This window comes from Macrobrachium rosenbergii, chromosome 28 (assembly GCF_040412425.1).
Source record: "Macrobrachium rosenbergii isolate ZJJX-2024 chromosome 28, ASM4041242v1, whole genome shotgun sequence".
In the NCBI taxonomy this organism is placed as follows: Eukaryota; Metazoa; Arthropoda; class Malacostraca; order Decapoda; family Palaemonidae; genus Macrobrachium; species Macrobrachium rosenbergii.
The window spans coordinates 26643191-26662500 of record NC_089768.1 but is presented as its reverse complement, the minus strand read 5'-3'; the positions used below and the strand labels follow the sequence as shown (position 1 = coordinate 26662500).

Genomic DNA, 19310 nt, shown 5'->3' with positions numbered 1-19310 from the left:
ATCCGTGAGCCTTTGAACTGATAAGCGAGTACACAGTCACCCTGGACAGTCATGCCAATGATAAAGATTTTTAAGTAAAGCGAAGTGGTTTATTTGCGTGTCAATCTTTGCATTGATATTGTTATTTGCTTCGTTCACGGTCGTTATCGTTTTTCGATTAGGTATTTTTCATTGGTTCTTAAGACTGTCATTTTTTTTTTATTAAACAGGTAATCTCTCTTGGAGACAAATGATAAGTCAAGCCTCCTCTTTGGGAATTAAAAGTTCCTCGTTGGGCGGGTCGGTATAGTTCTCGGCTAACACTCTGCTGGGCCCGCGTTCGAGTCTCAGGCCGGCCAATGAAGAATTAGAGGAATTTATTTCTGGTGATAGAAATTTATTTCTCGGCATAATATGGTTCGGATTCCACAATAATCTGTAGGTTCGGTTGCTAGGTCACCAATTGGTTCTTAGCCGCGTAAAATAAGTCTAATCCTTCGGGCCTCCCATAGGAGAGCTGTTAATCAGCTCAGTGGTCTGGTTAAACTAAGGTATACTTAACTTTTTGGAATTTAAATTGGTGATTTGCCAGTGTTGGTCTGGTTTAAGTGCCCGAAGAAGAGGATTATTATTATTATTATTATTATTATTATTATTGAACAGTATGGCCGTATGGATTCCGTTTAGCTTGTATTGTAGTTTCTCAATCTCCCGAATGAGTTTGTTTGTAAGCCCTCTTGCTGGTATATAAATTATATGGCACAGATGTAGCCCTGGCGTCATTCGCCTTTAGAATATGGTAGAAAGCTCTACCGAAACTTTAAGGAATAAATGAACTTTAGACAGCTACTGTATGATTTATCTGCGGCCACAAAGAAACTCATTCGAGAGTTTGAGAAACTACAATCCAAGCTAAACGGCATACGGGGTAGTGACGACAGTGCACCTCATGTGGAGCACTGTAAGCACTACTTAAGGTTCTTTGCAGCGTCCCTTCTGCCCCTTTTACTGTACCTCTGTTCTTATTCTCTTCCTTCCATCTTACTGTCCACTCTCTGCTAACAGTTGATTCATAGTGCAACTGCGAGGCTTTCCTCCTGACGCGCCTTTCAAACTTTTTCCCCTTTCAGCCCTGAATGACCTCATAGGTCCCATAGCTTGGCCCTTCGCCTAAATTCTGTGTTCTATTCGATTCAAAACGGTATCCAGACGGCCATACTGTTCAATGAAGCTCGCTTGAGAGAATGTCTTCTTCCGAGATATTATTATTATTATTATTATTATTATTATTATTATTATTATTATTATTATTATTATTATTATTATTCCATTTCAGCTGTGCTTTCGGGTGTTTTGCGAAGTGGGCCTTTTTGAGACTTTTCGTATTCCTACAAGACAGTTCCTCAACTATTTCCATGCTTTAGAACTCGGCTACAGAGACATACCTTGTAAGTATGAGGAATTTCCTTGGGAGTTATCACTAGACAATACGGGATGCCGTTCTATTTTTATTGCTGGCAAATATGATAACAGAACTCGGGTACAGAGGTGTACCTTGTAAGTGTGCGTAGCCCTAATTAGAAGTTATCTCTGGGCGATGCTAGATATCATTATTATTATTATTATTACCAGAAAATGTAATAGTTTTGCATGGAGGCAAAAATATTTTTTAATGTACTTTGTGTATATTTCATTTTATGTAAATAAGATATATTTTATTTTTATTGTTAAAATGCATCATCTCAAAATAGTATCCATGTTACAGTTGTTCTGCTTCTTCCCCCTTATTGTCTTATATGCAGTGCTGAAGGAGCAGTGCTTCCATCTAATTGCTTTAAAATAACTTAAAATAATTATTTGGTAGACCTAGGCATCCAACACCCACTAACCCGTATCTTATATCTTCTTCGGCTCTGTCCCGCGTAGGGGGTTTGGTGCTGTCAGTGCACCTCACGCACGGTGCACTGTAGGCATTACTTAAGGTTCTTTGCAGCGTCCCTTCGGCCCCTAGCTGCAACCCCTTTCATTCCTTTTACTGTACCTCCTTTCATATTCTTTCTTCCATCTTACTTTCCTTCCGCCCTCTTCCAACACTTGTTTCTTAGTGCAACTGCGAGGGTTTTTCTTCTGTTACTCCTTTGCAAACTTTTACTTTCAATTTTCCTTTCAGAACCGAATGACCTCATAAGTACGTCCTTGGCCTCTGGCACAAATTGCATATCCTACCTGTCTATCATCGGCTTTATCTCATCTTGCTCTTCAGACCTTGCCTTTTTTTCTAAGTGGTAGGTTTGCCATCACTTGAGAAGGAACGTCTCTTTTGATTTTAATTCCACCAACAAGGCTGATTGCGCTTATCATGTTTTCTCCCTCTGGAGAAAAGCCTTTGCAGAAAAGAAATCTTCGAGTGCAGAAGTATCGCTGCGAGTGCTTTTGTCAAGTGTTCAGGTGTAGATAGAGTCATCTGGTGCTTATCTTTATCTTTGATGACAAACATGCTGATATCAGAGTTTGGGATGCTTCTGTTGTTCAGTTTGACTTTAGCGTAACAGATACTCATCGAGAATTTGTTAAGGATGTATCCCTTTTAATACGGATTCTTTAAGATGATGATTTATATGAAACAAACTTAGTTAATATGGTTGATCTTTTGGCAAAATTCAGTAGATAGGATTTGTGGTTAATGAATGCTTAAGAAAGGCCCAGTGATAGGTGCAGGATTCAGATAACTGAACAGAGCATCATCCTTTGCTAGCCATTTGGAATTATTATTATTATTATTATTATTTTAGAAAATTCAGGTACGAGTAGAACGAGCCTAAAAGTTAATTAAAGAACAAAGCACGCTTCCATTTAGTAAAAATGGGAAAACATAAGGAACATAACGATGAGGAAAAAATAAACGAAAACTGCACTAAAAAAAATGTAGATATTTGCTAACAAAACCAGACATATAAAAGAAAATCACTTACGACATATTGCATGATTTTTTTTTATAATGTTTTAAAATTGCCTTACGTCCTTCCCTTAGCTTTCGATCACCAGCGGCAATTATAAGATGAAACTGGTTAGGAAAGAAAGAGTTTCCGAGTTAGCATCTTTCTCAGCGATCACATAACGCGGAATGGAAAGCAGTTTGGATCACGAGCCTCTACTTTTTATTTCTATGTTTTTTCTTTTTTTCAGATCACAACAGCACGCATGCGTCGGACGTGCTGCATGCTGTGTACTACCTCACTTCACAGCCTATTCCAGGGTTCATCATGTTGCCTCCAGAGCCGGGCTCCCTGCTCGACAAACATGGTGAGGAAGTCTTCAACATGACAGTACTTCTCTCTCTCTCTCTCTCTCTCTCTCTCTCTCTCTCTCTCTCTCTCTCTCTCTCTCTTTTTCTTTTCTTTTTTTCTTTCTTTAGGTGAAAGTGCATTGATATTGTCCATGCTAGTAAAGAGAAATGTATTAAGTACCAATCTCCCTTTTTATTTTTTTATGGCAAAAAAAGTCCTTCAAAACTTAGGGTGTCTTATTTTGTACGCTCGAAGAGAAATAGTCTTTGTCTTGTTCTCAGTTTTTTGTTCCAGAAGATACATATCGAAAACGGCCATAGTTTTTATTAAAGTAGCGTTCCTAATTTATTCATTTCTGTATTTATGTCAGTTCTTGGTGAAATTTTCCATAATTTCTCAATCTTTGCAACAGTGCTTCTTTGGGCAGTTCCCATAGAAATGGATGTCCTCTAGGTTAATCCATTCGAACGTATCTCTTTGATACTGAAAGTAACGACATTCATTACTTCCGTGTTAGACTGCTAATAATTTAGTAACGGAAAATAAAGAGGATACGATTTTTTGGACGTAAACAAACTTCGTATCCGCCCAACCGAACTCGTGACTTGGAATACAGGTGGCGTGAATTAAAGAAGAGAGTTTTATGTAGACGTTGAACATATCAGATGATTTCCAGTGTCGTTATGTCTAGCATTAAAGGTAGAATCTGTTTGCGACCTTCATCATCTCTTTATAGTTTGCGTTCAGTAAAAGCTGACCGGGAAGATAATTATGTTTAGAGGTTACGGTGTATGATATAAACACATAACTGTAGTTATTTCTAAATCTTCACACTGTGTGTATTACACAGAAATAAGAATGGCAAGACCTCCTTCTGATTATTCATAATCCACTGAGATCGCTTCCAGAACTTGAAATTAGCATGACAATTTTTTGCCATACTCTTCATGATTCACCTAGTAAAATGAAATCAGAAGTGTGAGCTCTCATATTGCCAATAATGTTCCACTGCCTGTCATATGCTCATAATGTTCCACTGCCTATCATATCGCTCATATGCTGTCATATTCCCACAATATTCCACTGCCTGTCATATTGTTCATAATGCTGTCATATTGCTCATAATGCTGTCATATTGCCCACAATGTTCCACTGCCTGTCATATTGCTCATAATGCTGTCATATTGCCCACAATGTTCCACTGCCTGTCATATTGCTCATAATGCTGTCATGTTGCCCAAAATGTTCCACTGCCTGTCTTATTGCTCATAATGCTGTCATGTTGCCCACAATGTTTCACTGCCTGTCATATTGCTCATAAGGTTCCTCTTACAAAACTGGAAACGACACTTGAAAGTTTTTTGTGCTAAACATCCACAATTCTCGACTAAAAATAAGAACTGGGACTTGTCTGTCATCACGTCCACTCGAACATCCCTGCCAAACTCTTCATAATCCACTAATTCCACTCCCCACCACAGAGGACGGCTGTGGATCCCCTCGTCTCGTTCACCGTCAGAGCTTTACGGCGGAAGACACTTACGGCATCCTGGGTGCCAACCTCCCAGCGTTGGAACTTATGGCACTCTACACGGCCGCTGCCATGCACGACTATGACCATCCGGGCAGGACCAACGCTTTCCTGGTCACTACAAATGCTCCACAGGTATTCCCCTCTCATATTTTTTCTAAGGTTTTGTTTTTGCTTCTTTTTTACTCCTGAAAGTTGTCTGAAATAGATCATTTTTCATCAGAATTAATCTTGCTTCTTTTTTTCATGCTTTGTAAAATTTGTATTCAGTGTTACAATTCTTTCCCGCGTCACATATTTCCTAGCGTTTTATCTGTCTGTTTAATTTTGTTTCTTTATATCTTCATGTCTTTAATTTTGTAAATTTCTCTTTATGTCTTTCGTTTACTTGAATAAAATTCTTATTAGCAAATGATGGTCAAGTTCAATGTTCGCATGATCGCATTATGACGAACGTTGCTTAACGAGTGTCTTACTAGATATATCCTCATCTTTGCACCATACGACAATTATTCCAGCACCTGTGACTTTTTCGTCATGGCGACGCCGTTGCAAGATGTAAACCAATCCTTCTGCCTCATCTCCCACAGGCTGTGCTATATAACGACCGAAGTGTCCTGGAGAACCACCACGCAGCCGCTGCGTGGTCGCTGTTCCTCTCGAAGCCCGAGTTCAACTTCCTGTGTCACCTGGACAGGGCAGAGTTCAAGCGCTTCAGGTTCTTGGTCATCGAGGCCATTTTGGCGACTGATCTCAAAAGACACTTCGAGATCCTCGCAGAGTTCAATGCAAAGGTTTCGAATCCTTTAATGTCTGTCTGTTAGATGTAAGAGTGTTACTTTCTATAAAGATACAGCAGGTGTAACTGAATACCTGGCAGCCTTTGAGTTAGATGTAACGAACAACTTTGCTTTTCCTAGTGGTCAGAGATGGGTTAATGAAACAGAATTGCTGACTTCACCAGTAATAACACAGGTCAGGTTAAGACCCGTGGTAACGATATTTTGATGTCCGAGATATTTCTCGAGATTTTGTCGAAAGTGTAACTCTCTCTCAGGTTAAAATTTAAAAGCTGATAAGTTACAAGTTGATTTTACACGCAAGCAAAAAACACCTGTGACTATTCAAGAGGCGTTTTAAAATGAATGAATCTTTAAAATGATTTTTCGATACCTTTCCCTGAGTAATCATTTGGTGCTTTACGGGAAACTTGTAAACATTTAAGCTCCAGTACAACCGCAAAACGTCTTTATGAGCATTTTCATTCTGAAGTTCTTAACATTCGCAGGCAAATGAGCCCGACGCTCCGGGTCTGGACTGGAATTCCGAGACTGACAGACTACTGGCGTTGCAAATGTGCATCAAACTTGCAGATATCAACGGACCTTGCAAGGCTCTGGATATTCACACACAGTGGACTGCAAGAATTGCCGAGGAGTTTTACGAGCAAGGTGAGGAGAAAAGAATTCCAGGAAGCGAAGACTCTTAAATTCACATAAACTTGTTTGTCTGAGTAGCTGTTCAACTATATTCAAGAGTTTCTGATCACAGAAATATCGGTATCAAAGAGTAGACGTCAGTGGGTGTATGCCAAACGCCTGTCTTATTATTGGCGCTTTGACAATCTCCCGCTGGGAGACTAATTTGAATTTTTCTCCCTATTTGCATTTAGAATACCATCATCTTGTGTGCGTATTCTCAGAAAGTTCGTTTTATAGCTTCACTCCCACTCCCACCCTCTTTAAGTTTTATTGTCCTATGGCAAGTCAGTAACAACTTGGAATGTCTGTTTATTCGTATAATTCGAAAAGAAAATTTGAAGCTGACAATAATACATACGTTAGAAGTGACATGGGCAAATTTATAAAACAATTTTTCTCGAAAACAAAATTCTAAATTTTCTATACGGTACAGAGTTCAAGACAAAATTCTAAATTTTCTATAAGGATACTGAGTTCATTTCTTCCAAAAAAGCTGAACTATTTAGCTTCAGCAAACTTCGAAATGTACGTATAGTTTTTACAAATACAGCACACTATCTGTCAGTCCCGTTACGGTGTAATATTTGAGCGATGCACAAAAGAGTTTTGTGAATATTAATATTTATGTATCTCGTCCTCTCCTCTTACCCTGAAAATGAAGAGAAGACTGTTTGAATTTCTTTTTGCAATATGCTTCTTTTATCCAGTGACAGTTATAGTTTTCTCTGTCCTGTTCAGTTAGAAAGAACTCGTGAGTTATTTTTGGCTGAATTTTCCTTATATCTAACTTGACATGGGGGTGTTTTATCTCAGTTGAAAGTTACAACATTAATTCCTACACAACGCTTGTGTGAATGTCCGACAGATATTCTTCCTCTTCTCTTGTTGAAGATGATCCCAAAATAAATCATCTCGTTTTTCTTTACCTCACTCTTCCATCGGTCATTTTATTCTTCGTCATTCCAGTTTCAGATGACATTGTAGATGTGAAAAGCAACTGCGCAGTTAAGATTTCTTTTGCCGTGAAGTTTTATTTCTTAGATTTCCTCCCCGGTTACTTCACTAGTCCGCTTGGGAAGTTTAGAAGCAGACTGCTTCAGGAGAACTTATCCTTCCAGATGCAAAGACCTTTCTCATGGATTTCTTTATCTTGTTAATAATATTGTTCCCATTGTAGAGATAGTTTTACACCCTTTCTTCTTGACAGTGATGAATAAAATATGAAGTTTCTTAATGAGTTCCCCATTCTTACTGGGCCTCTCTATAATTTTCAATTATTACTCTGCTTTATCTCATTAAAGTTTTTTTGCCTTTGGCTGGTTGCTAGGTTGTATGCGATTCAGTTTTTCGTTTAAAATGTTCTTGTATATTTCTGAAAGTAGTAATCGGACGTTTTATTGCATTCTTTCCTTGGAATTAATTTAGAGCTGTCTTCGTGTCTTAAGAGAGCGCATTTGTGGAATTAATTCACAGAGCAGCGACATTCGTGTGTAACGCAGGAAAAGAATGTTTAATTAGGATTTTGGCCTTTTCAAAAGATATTTTAAGTAGAAAACATATGCAAAAGTTGAATGTTATCTGTTGTAGATACAACGTCTTTTTATGAAAAATGAGTAGGAACGATTTTATGGCGCATCAGTAGAAAATGTTTAATTGCACATTCCGAATCCACATCCTATTTATCCTACAAGAACATAATGTGACAGTGGAAGTTTCTCTTCCTTGGAAACATCCTAACAAAATATATTCGAGTAGAAAATACGTATTTAGGAAATTAATTTAATCTAAAGAATCAAAACATCCCCTTTCCACGATTTGGAATACGCTCATTGCGAAGATTAAGTTAACTTATTTTTTCTCCTCCCTGATCATCACTATTTTTGTAGGTGATGAGGAAGAAGCCCTAGGCTTGCCCATATCGCCGTACATGGACCGTACGAATCCTCAGCTGTCGAAACTCCAAGAGTCCTTCATCAACCATCTGGTCGCGCCCCTTTGCAATGCCTACGGCGAGGCGGGGCTCATGCCTGGCGTCTGGCAGGACTCCAACGACGAAGATGGCCCCACCCCTGAAATCACCCTTGATCACTACGACGAGGAGGAGGACGATGACCCGCCAACCAGCGAATCGGACACCGCCACGCAGAACAGCGGCCGAGCGCGGAAGATCTTCTGCTTGCAAACTCAGCACTTGCAGGAAAACCACCAATACTGGGTCAACAAGATCAAGGTGAGGGGACGTGACGTCACGTCATTTTTTCCGAGAACATTTCAGTTCTGGTGAGAATTTAAGGTTAGTTGATGTCTCTTCCAAGTGAGGCATTGCTTTGTTTGTCAATTTATCTGTAAGATTTTTTTATGGAACACTTTTCTTTGAATTATTATGATGAAAATACAATTGCGAAGTCTCCTGTACGGTTGTTAAGTTAATAATTCTCATAGAACGACATCGTACCAAATTTCATTAAAAAGAATTTATTGCTATAGAGTTCAGTGATGAGGCTAAGTGTTATTTCCAAATATATATATATAATATATATGTATGTGTGTGTATGTGTATATATATATATATATATATATATATATATATATATATATATATAAATTGTGTCAAACTGTCTTTTCTTGTGTTTTTCATTTCCCATGGGCGAAATTGTAATTATCTAATACAAAAATTATGTGTGTGTGTGTGTGTGTGTGTGTGTTCAGGGAGAAAATAATAATGGTTTTTATAACAGTGTTAATAGTACCAGTCAAGAGATAAGAAGACACTCTTCTTAAACAAATTTTGATTTTATCTTTTCTAAGCTTCTGTTTAACGCGACAATAGATTTACCATAGCTCTGTAGGTTGTCATTTTCTTGAGGTTGTGGCAGGGTTGTTTTGTACACAAAATTACTCTTAGGATGACTGAAGGTATTTGGAAGTCTATAAAAAGATCTGTTGTACTTCAGGAGGAACAGCGGGTGGGGGAAGAAGATGAAGAAGCGGATTCAGGATCCGAAGAAGAAGTCGTCCTCCAACCCACAGCGGAGGCTAACCCCTGTGGGTTTTCTCCTCAGCCCATGGTCCTTAATCTCAACGGAGACGAACCCATGGAACCCATTGAAGAGGAGAAGACCCCAGCCTCCATCTCCTCTTCCCGTAGCTTCAGTTTTGTAAGTTGAAAAAGAATCAAGCATTGTTTAGTTGTAAGCTGTTTTATATATACTGTATGTATATATATATATATATATATATATATATAAATATATATATATATATATATATATATATATTTAGTTGTAATATTTTTTATATATATATATATATATTTATGTATGTATAGATATATATGTATGTTTGTGTCTAATAATCCTTTACTTGATTTTAAAAAGTACACTGCTATAAATTTGTTAGCAATATATTGCTTTTGGTAGATTAAAACTTAGAAAAGTACTTCTTTCATATGTTTTCGTCTTAATTAATTATTCTTCTTCTTCTTTTCGTTCCTACAGGAAAAAGAGGACTCAAAACTTTGATGCCCGGCCTGTGTCATAGTCTAATAGTTAGAATTCTTCCATTATTTATTATGAAATAGGCTATTGATACAGGTGTAAATGAAAGTAAGTGAATTTTGTGATTAAATGGAAGATTTGCCAAAAGGTGCTGGGCTAGAAAGATAAAATAAAAGTGAAGGCTGTGGCATTGCTCGAGTGCTCTGTATCTGATGATAACGTGAAGTCGTTGCAGGCAAGATAAATATTGAATGTGAAGATAAAGAATTACGCGTACGGAAAGTTTCCACGTCTATCTCTGCAGCAGTGGATGGAGGCTTTTGGTGCTCTGCCAACCAAGATGAAGAGGGAATGGGCGTCCCGACAACTATCAAGAGTCACTTGCGTTTCCTTGGAAGGGAAGTTCTCCAGCAGGACTTGGGGACTTCGCCGTGATGGGAAAAGAAAAGACATGAAAGAAGGAAGATATCTTTGTCGGTCAGGGATTTGCAGGAAAAGTGACCACCTCTAGATAATTATAGATGCAGGTCATCCTAGAGGGAGACAAAAGGGCGCTGAAGCAGATTTTTTTTTTTTCCAAACACCCATGACGGAGACGCAAGAGAGTACAGAGAACGAAGTGTGGCGTTGTTACTGATGTCGAGGTCCCCTTCGAGTGACCTCCTCCCGAGACGAGTCTACGAGCCTGGCACCCTGACCTAATGTATGCGAGAGAGCTTTTGCTGCATCAAGTACATTTTTAGCATTTAATAAATCATATGCATTTACCAATACTATAAAAAAGCAAGGTTATATTCAATTTTATCAAGTCGGGACATTTGTCCCCGAGGTGACATCCAAGGTTAGGAGGACTCAGAGGTTTACGAGATGGGATTTTAGGAGGCTTGGTAGAGGGAGACAGGCAATGCAGAGTTCCCCTACCAGTTTTGTTATTTATTTTTATTATGATTCTTGTTCCGCTTCCTCTCGCTAGATGGAAGCTCGAGACGGTTACAAGCACAACACAAAGTCTGGATGATGTAGAACTTTTGTAATAATCTTGATGATGTAGATATAAGACAATTTAGATACATTTTTTTTCTTTTTTGGGGGAGATTTACGTGCTATAATATGGTGTTTAGTGACTGGAGGAGAGACTACGTAAAGAACATTTATTTTCCTCGTCTAAATAAAAAAGTTCCAATGACTCTACTTCAAAATGATAAGACAGCGACATCCGTAAGTCGCCACGCTGAAAGGCATCATTAAATTCCTTTATCCGCAAGGAGATCTTTCCGGAGAACTGTAGTCTACTGCCTTACCAAGATTTGATTGCCCCATGAAAAGTCTAGAGTCCTGATATTTGTGGTGTGCATAGTCAGACTGATGCTGATGTTTCCCCGGTGTTTCAGATGTTACCATACTTCATGTGGAACATCCGATGCTAGGTTCTTTATGAAGTCATTTATGAAATTAGAATCACTTTTTAGTGTTCAGGAATTCCTTGTTTTTCCAACTAAAAAAAAAAAGCTTGCTGTTCAACACAATTGTTTCTCGTTGAACATGAGTTGGACTTTTCAGAGACGTTCGTTATTTTTCACATAATACTCACAAATCCTTTGCATAATGTTCCGTTTTTTTTCCTTCGCTGCCAAGATGTCAAAGTGCTATAGATATGCATATACATATTATATATAATATATATTTTCTTCTTTCAGTTCTTGTCATGTAGGTGTCCGAAACCAACTGATATCTTCCGATGCTTTATGAAATCAGTGCCATACCTATGCTGAGACTTCCCAAACTTCCTTTGAGGTATAGACATTTTTTACTGTCACATATATGTATATATTAATATAAAAGAATACATATGTATAACACTTATGCGTGTAAGAGAATCTTCCACATTCTCGAAACTTGAAGGAAGAGGGAAATGTTGTCAGTGCTGAAATAATTTAGGTCTGTATTTTTACCAAACCTTTAGTGTCAGATAGAGTTATCAAAGCGATATTGTTTTCGTTATTATCACTGTATTGTAGAAAAAATACATCCGCCATTTTATTGTGATCTTCCATTCATTATTCTCTCATGAAGGCTGTTAATGACTCGTTTGTTTTCTCTCTTTCGTTCATCTGAAATGTCACGTATTGGTCACTCCAAGAGTAAGTTGCTCTCGTTTGGTCTGGTTACCGGAACCTGACTAATTAACCGTTGAAGGTCAGGAGGTGTCGCACCTTGCAAGGCGGTTAGGGGAAAGTGGGTAATTAACCGGTAAAGGTCGGCAGGTGTTGCACCTTGCAAGGTCATTAGTGCCAATATTAATGCAGGAAGGGAAAGCTAGACCTAGGCTAAGGTTCTCTGATCTGCTAGTTATTCCTAGAGCTATGGCAAGGACTAAAGAGCTGGCTAAAAATGATTTCTCATTCAAAATCACTAGAAACAAAACCTTGCCATTTACTGTGAACTCACAATGATACTTTGTATTGTAAACAGGGATCATATTGCAAATGAACAATTCGGTCAGGCGTTGGAAACAGAAATTAATTCAAAATAAGATTTAAGAAATTCTAAAGTCTAACATATTTATGGGCACGTGTACACTTATTGAGCTTAGTTAATTCATGAGTGAATTCCTTTGTGCACAGGAATACTCGACTTACTTATGTTCCAATGGGCAGTATCCAGTTCCCTTGACAATGATAATTTCTTTGATATTGATTAATGTTAGTGAATCATTTATTTTCTGAAGGACAGTGAGTTTGTTAATGAAAACTGAGGATATCTTTGTTATAAGAAACTAAACTGATAAATCAAATGGAATGGAAAAGATGAACAAAATTTGAAAGTATTTCTTCAAGTACAAAATTGAATTGTCTCAATATCTCTTTGAATATTTCATTTTAATTTAATTTTTATTTTAGAAAAGTTACTATACACGTCTCTTCACTGTCAATGGTTCTATTGCAAGTAAATCTCACCTAACGATTTAGCTTAATGAAACCATTTTGTTCATGCAATGAGCCCTCTCACTGTGTCCTTAAAATACAAAAATGTGAAAAAAGCATTACATTATTGGTTGATATTATCAATGAGAGAATATTTGAGCCATGGTAACAGTAATGTATGTATGCTACATATAAAACTTTCTCTTTCTCTTACGCTCACACACATTCACACATACACACGTTAATTACAAATAATCACACGCTAATTATAAATAATCTTTTGGTGGCCTGTCAGTCACTTCATTAAGTATTTATTTGTAGATATACTGTAATATAATGATTATCCCCTTTTGAAATTGTCTGCAATTGAACGGCCCTAATTGTAGAGCAAAGCAAAATGTACATTCAGTAATAACAAATCGGAAGGCTGAAGGTTTTGGGGTAGCAGAAAGGGTATTTAGGCGTGATGATTCAGGATGTATACGGAATGCCCTCTCTGAAAGTAAACAGATAAGACTGACAGGGAATCTTCAATACTTTCATTCATCTTTACACAGTATTCTATTACATTTCTCCTGATAAGGGTATTTGCAAATAATATTCTCTCGTGACCAGATTATCGTAATGCTAAGAGAAAGCAGTTTCCTTTTTCGGTGGTCTCTGTCGGGACCTAAATGAGCTCGTGCAGCGAGTGTAAGTTGTCACCTTGTCGCTGCTAACTTGTGAGTGATCAATATGCTGAGGTTTTGAACATTCCTTTCTGGCTAGAAAGGAGTAAGGAAGAGATGTCCAGGGCTTTTTAAGACCATTCAATTGAACGGCTTTTGTTTTGTGCGAGTGACGTACAGTTATCAGTTTTAACAGAAGAGGTACCCTTGTATATGGAATATTTTCTCAAATTATTGTTACGTAGTTGTTCCTTGTAATGGTAGAGTTCAGTACTCAGAGTAAGGGGCAAATGTGGTGTGCTGCTTGGAATGTATACTAATGATGGTTCAGAGGTGATTGTAAATTCATCTAAAATGTTATTAAGATTCTCATTTGCATGATAATTTTATGGAGCGTCATACTGATTCATTTTCGGGATTCTGATGTTCATCTGTAACGATGTTAATGGCGATGATGAGGACGAGCGAGTATTGAGATGAAGTTTAGCCCTGGGATACCTTCCACCTAGCCTCTCTCTTTCTCTCCTTCTTCATCTATCTAACAATCTATCCCTCTATCTATCTATCTATCTATCTATCTGTCTATCTACATGTCCGTCAGTTTGTCTCTCAGCAATCTCTAACTCAAAACCTCTTTCCCCATATGCACCCCCTCTTAACCTCTCAGTCTCCAAGATGTGTTTCACAAGTAGCCTTTGAGATCTCACGATTACCCGTACCTTCTTTCTAAGACAGAGTAATATCATTTGATGTGTCAGAACTGTTGCAGTGGGATCGCCCTCTGCGAAATTATTTTTTTGGTGATCCAGCTGTATTTATGTATGAAAGTGTTAGCATAATATATCAATGATAATAATATTAAATAATGTTAATAACAATAATAATCAGGTGGAATTAAGAAAAAAAGTTTATATTTTCATGTAGTTTGAGATGTTCATGTACTGGGTTCCAAATATCAGTGTGCTGTATACGTGCTGGATGAGGGAACTGGTCTCGAGTCTTCGCCGTTCACTTGGGCTTTGCCTTCTGTCTACCAAATGATACACTTTCCTTTTTCTTGCCGTATTGAGAAGAGGGGGAGGGGGCGTTCTTTCTCTCTCTCTCTCTTTCTCGCTCTCCTTCGTACACCTCCGTGTACAAGCGATGATAAAGAAAAATAAACGAAGAAAAGGGTTACAGGTAGAGTTTAGAAACACAATGGCCAAGTCGACGGCAAAAACTCGCAGATCGCTTCCTTTCCGAAATCCAAGCCCTAACACTCTTCAAAATGGGCAAATGGCTGTTCGAAAAACGGGGCGCTGCAATGAATTCATGGCGGATTGCTCTCACCCGCGATCTCGTGGATCCTAAACCCTATCTTTCGAGAATCCATGGACGTTTTGAACTTTCAGTGGTTCGTTTTTCCCTCAGCCATTTCTCACGTCATCAAGTCCCCTTGGAGTATGTCACCATCCCCTTTGCCCCAGGTGTAAGTGCCACGAGGGGAGGGAAGCCAGTCTTATTTAAAGGGGACTGCACCCTTCTGGGGAGGGAATCTTTTTGGGAGGGGAGATGTGTACGTGTTATGTATTAAAGGAGAAGTACAGCTCAGAGGTTTCATTCCAACCTGTCGGTGTTGCCACCATAGTGATTCATTCATGACCCCATCATCCTTGCCTTTAAGGCGCCACAGTAACGGATTTGGTGACAGTTTTACACCTGTTAAAACGAAGTGTCCAACGCTAAGCTCAATCATGGTTCAAATAAAGAATCCTTGTCTACATAAAGAAAAGAAAAATTTGCTTCAGGATGAAAAATCTCTTTTAAAACGACTTAACCTTTCAGGTCAACACCGCCTTATTACATTTCCTGGGATGAAAGAACCTAATGGGTTTATTATGTTCCGTGTGGTTTATTACCAAGATATGTTAAATAACCACCTATTTGCCACCACTGTCATTTTGTTACTAACACTGAAAAGAAAAGAAAAACAAAGATATATGCAAGAATCGTCGTGCATCAAATGCCATCTAGATGAACTGTGCTTCGCTTCATTAGAGCAGTAAGGAATGAACTGAACCTTGTCGAGGATTTTACTCAGTGGTATAAAAAAAAAATAGTCACCCTTCAAATTGTTAATCAAACCCATCGTCATTTCAATTCGCTGGTCGAGAGACCAACAATTCAGCAAACGTGTTAGGGCTTCTGATTGCTGGTAAGTTCCCTGGAGAGTCAAAGAACAACAGGCCCTTTGTCTTTTAAAGGAAATACTACGAGACTGCAAGTGCTGCGCAGACACGGAGATGCTCAGTACAACTCGAGTGTGGAGAACAATGCCCACTGATAGTGTTTGACAGACTACAAAGATTGTGTAAAGGATAAAACTACGCAGTTGTGGTCAAAGACAAGGTCGTTTTCGTTTATTATAATGTTTGTATGTAACCTCTGTGCATCTTGAGGAGGGTCATATTGACAGACTCGGTTCAGGTTCAAGTGTACAAAATAAATTAGTTGATTATTAGTATCCCCTTTATGGTTTCCAAACGCTTGACGCATCCTTCACTTAATTCACTTTTCTTTATTTCAGCCCTGATATTGCAGATCAAATAATCTGCTGCAGATTCCTAGATAAATGAAAAATATATGCTGCTTCTTAAAGCTACCATATTTAGCTTGACTGCCGACAATATGAACATACCAAAAAAAAAATTTCCTGAGGCCATGTTTGCTTCCCTCGAGTACGTCTAGAAACGAGAGGTAATTGTAAGTGTCTGACGATGCTCAGATTAGTATTCAAGGTATATAAGCTGGAAAGAAAAGGAACTATATGTGGAGGAAGGTTTCAATAGAGTTTCTGATGTTCATTAATTTTATTTTCATTTAACTCAGTATGTGATCTTTACCTTCCATGAAATTCAAACGCCTAGGATAAGATGGAGCGAGGTTTCTTTTTCTTTCCTTTTTGAATTTAGAAATTACTTTGACTTGTCTTCCATTCAGGGGTCTAAAAAATTTCTCTGAAGCACACTGTATATTCCAAAGAAAATTTGTTTTCAACCAATTAAACGAATTTAGTATAGGTTGGAGATAGGCGTCACACACACACACAGAAAATACTTTGTGTCAGTCATTTCATATAAGAAATATGAACTATGAAAACACCAGTGGTAAAATATTACCTAAAAACAGAAAAATTTTGTTTTAAACGAAGTGTTCATTATATAACGCACCAAGTGATCACTAAGCAAAGAAATGCCAGCCCATCGTCAGTTACCAAAATTAAAAAAAAAAAAGGTAGAATTATGAATCTGATTATGAAAAAGTCTGAATGTGATGAAACAACTATAGGCTTTGCAGGCTTATGTAGGAACAACGAGTATCGTGGTAGATTATCCAGCAAAAGAAAAATCTAATGATCATTTACTTACGTTTGTTGTTTTTGCAACACTTCTCGTTCTATATAGAGTAAAATCAGTTTTTGGAAATCACTACATATAACAGTAACCTTGAAACGTCACTAGAGTGCTTACCAAGTTCCTTACCATTGATTCCACCTCTCAAAGTAGCAAGTTCTAGTATTAACTAACCAAAGGATCAGTTCATGTTTTGGTTTGGAAGGGGTACGTTGTGTGGCGTTTTCCCTGTGCTGTCAAGCACGTGATGTAGTTTGCCCTATATCTTCTCATAAGAAGCCAAATTATAAACATATGCGTTTCTTGTAATCCAGGAATGTTTTGTGTTATTGTATACTGAGAAAAAAAAATACTGACAAAGCACCGAAGGACTACTGAGTCTACCAAGATGGGTACTTGTAACGTGCATTTAGTTGTTGTTTGAGTTGTTTGGCTCTTAAATGTTGTAATTTGTGCGTGCTTCTTGTGATTCAGAAATATTTTGCGTTATTAAATAAGAAGAAATGCAGGCAGATTGATACACAAGTAAGTATACTGTAGTTTAAAGAGTTAGCTTAGTTTGTACGATGTTGGCAGCTCAGAAATCCGTACGGATGAACTGCTAAGTGCATGTAGCCTAGCCTATGATCTAGGTAGGCCTAACCAATCTAGGTGTAGCCTACTTGACTTTATTGTAAACGTATCGTATTTTACTTGCTTTATGTTTTATTTTTCTTAGTGAGAACTGGAATATATGAATTCGTGTTTTCACTTGAAAAGAGATTGTTTGCCATTTAACGCCCTCAGTACTACTGAACATATATTGAGTATTTATTGTCATGGCCGTACGATTTTAATTAATGCCATTAATTATAAGTCAGAAGTATAAGGTGTAGCCATATCTAAACTACTATAACAAAGACTGGCCAGTCATACCGGAACTAACCAAACCTCTCGAAGCCAGATTTGACCTGAACTAACCTAACCTCAATAAGCTAGATTTGACTTATTATGCAGTTTACACTCCGAAATAACAGCCTGCGCGGTCTGAAGTGATCCAGCCGAACATAGGGTATTGTGTCAAAGTAAAGTATTTTGTTACCATGATCGTAATTATGATTTTCCTAACATTAAACTTTTCCCTTAACAAGGATTGACTCGTGCATGCAAAAACAGACAGTTTTCACAGAATCGTTTATACTTGAACACTCAGCCGTGAATGACTTCTGTGCTTTTCATACCTGCCTGTCCAAGCATATATTCGTGTTTTATTTCTTTTCAAGAATTCTTTTAAAGAGTTTTTGCTTTAGACTAAGTATAGTACTGATGGTGACTACTGTCTAGGCTTTATATCACTTAAATAATGACGTTTAGGACTGATAAAAATCCGTCTACTGAATGTTTATTTGGCCATTCGAGGGCAAAATCTCCACAGAATAAACAGAAGTTCGCACAGATCTCAGTCAAAGGGAAAAAACTAATGTTTTATATGAAACCGTATGGGAAACTAGTCCTTGGCCATGATTCAGATACTGTGACATACCCCAGCGTTAGAAAACACTGGCCACACAGTCACCACTTACATACAATCCGTGATAATAAAATCCGTGTAGATCTTGTTTGTCCTCCTCCGGGTGACAGTACGGGAGACATGACACAGCCACCCTCCCCCTGCAAACTGGTTTGTCTGCCTTGGTAGGGGAATGGGAGGGTAGGGGAGAGATCCACCCGCCTCCTTCAAACCTGCTTGCCCTCTCCGGGTGGGGCCGGGGTAGGTAGGGGATTGGAAAGGTAGGGGAGACAGCACCTCCAGGTTCCAGCGCGCGCCAACAGGCTCGTTGAAATAATAATAGAACACCTTAGAGGACCCAAGTACTACAAATCACAGAACAGATACACCAGTCAGTTTTGCAAAACCTAATTGAAAGTTATCATAACTCAAGTGAATATCCTTTATATACATATACACGTATATGCAGAGTCTCTTATTAAAGCCTGTTTTATTCGCCTCATGATGACAACCGTGCTTGCGCAAATTGTAGATGTTCAGTGATTGACTGCACTAACTTGTCTTTGTTGCCAGTGCTTTCTTGTCTGCCACAACATATAGACGAGCACACAGACATCAGGGGTAATGATTTCATGACTCTGTATATCCTAAATGATTTACCAGGGAAAAATAGTCAGTATTGACGCTTACGGAAATAAATGAACTTCTCGTTGTTTATTGTATTTCTTTCCTTCTGTTTGTTTTCTTTCAAGGAAGACACACAAACTTTCTGAACCATGTACAGTATATTTATTTTCAGTTTAAAGTGCAATTAGAGATACAACGGAAATGTAAAATATAGGCTTAAACATAGTGGAACAACCACCAATTCCACAAAACTAATTGAGAAACTGAAATGAAAAAACAAAGAAAACCGTAACCTTTACCAGGCAAATTTCCTACACAACAATTATTATAAGATTAACTAGAAACTGTTTGTCCTGAAAACATTTTTATCATAGCCTATATATCAAGACTTGAAAATTTAAATACTATGGTGTCGACTTGCTTTAAAACAAAGTT

At 38.0% G+C, this 19310-nt stretch overlaps 1 protein-coding gene across 6 annotated transcripts in view; it reads left to right on the top strand.

Moving 5' to 3' along the window:
* The window catches only part of LOC136854150 (cGMP-inhibited 3',5'-cyclic phosphodiesterase 3A-like), a 269630-nt gene extending 254676 nt beyond the window's left edge, over window positions 1-14954 (top strand). For all 6 annotated transcript variants that reach the window (XM_067130389.1, XM_067130390.1, XM_067130386.1 and 3 more), the window contains 8 exons: window positions 1316-1427; window positions 3166-3282; window positions 4748-4932; window positions 5388-5591; window positions 6086-6248; window positions 8165-8508; window positions 9233-9436; window positions 9776-14954. In XM_067130389.1, coding sequence (XP_066986490.1) covers window positions 1316-1427; window positions 3166-3282; window positions 4748-4932; window positions 5388-5591; window positions 6086-6248; window positions 8165-8508; window positions 9233-9436; window positions 9776-9799 — 1353 coding nt within the window. In that variant the 3' untranslated portion in view covers window positions 9800-14954. The remainder of the gene's footprint in view (window positions 1-1315; window positions 1428-3165; window positions 3283-4747; window positions 4933-5387; window positions 5592-6085; window positions 6249-8164; window positions 8509-9232; window positions 9437-9775) is intronic.
* The last annotated feature ends 4356 nt before the right edge of the window (window positions 14955-19310 follow it).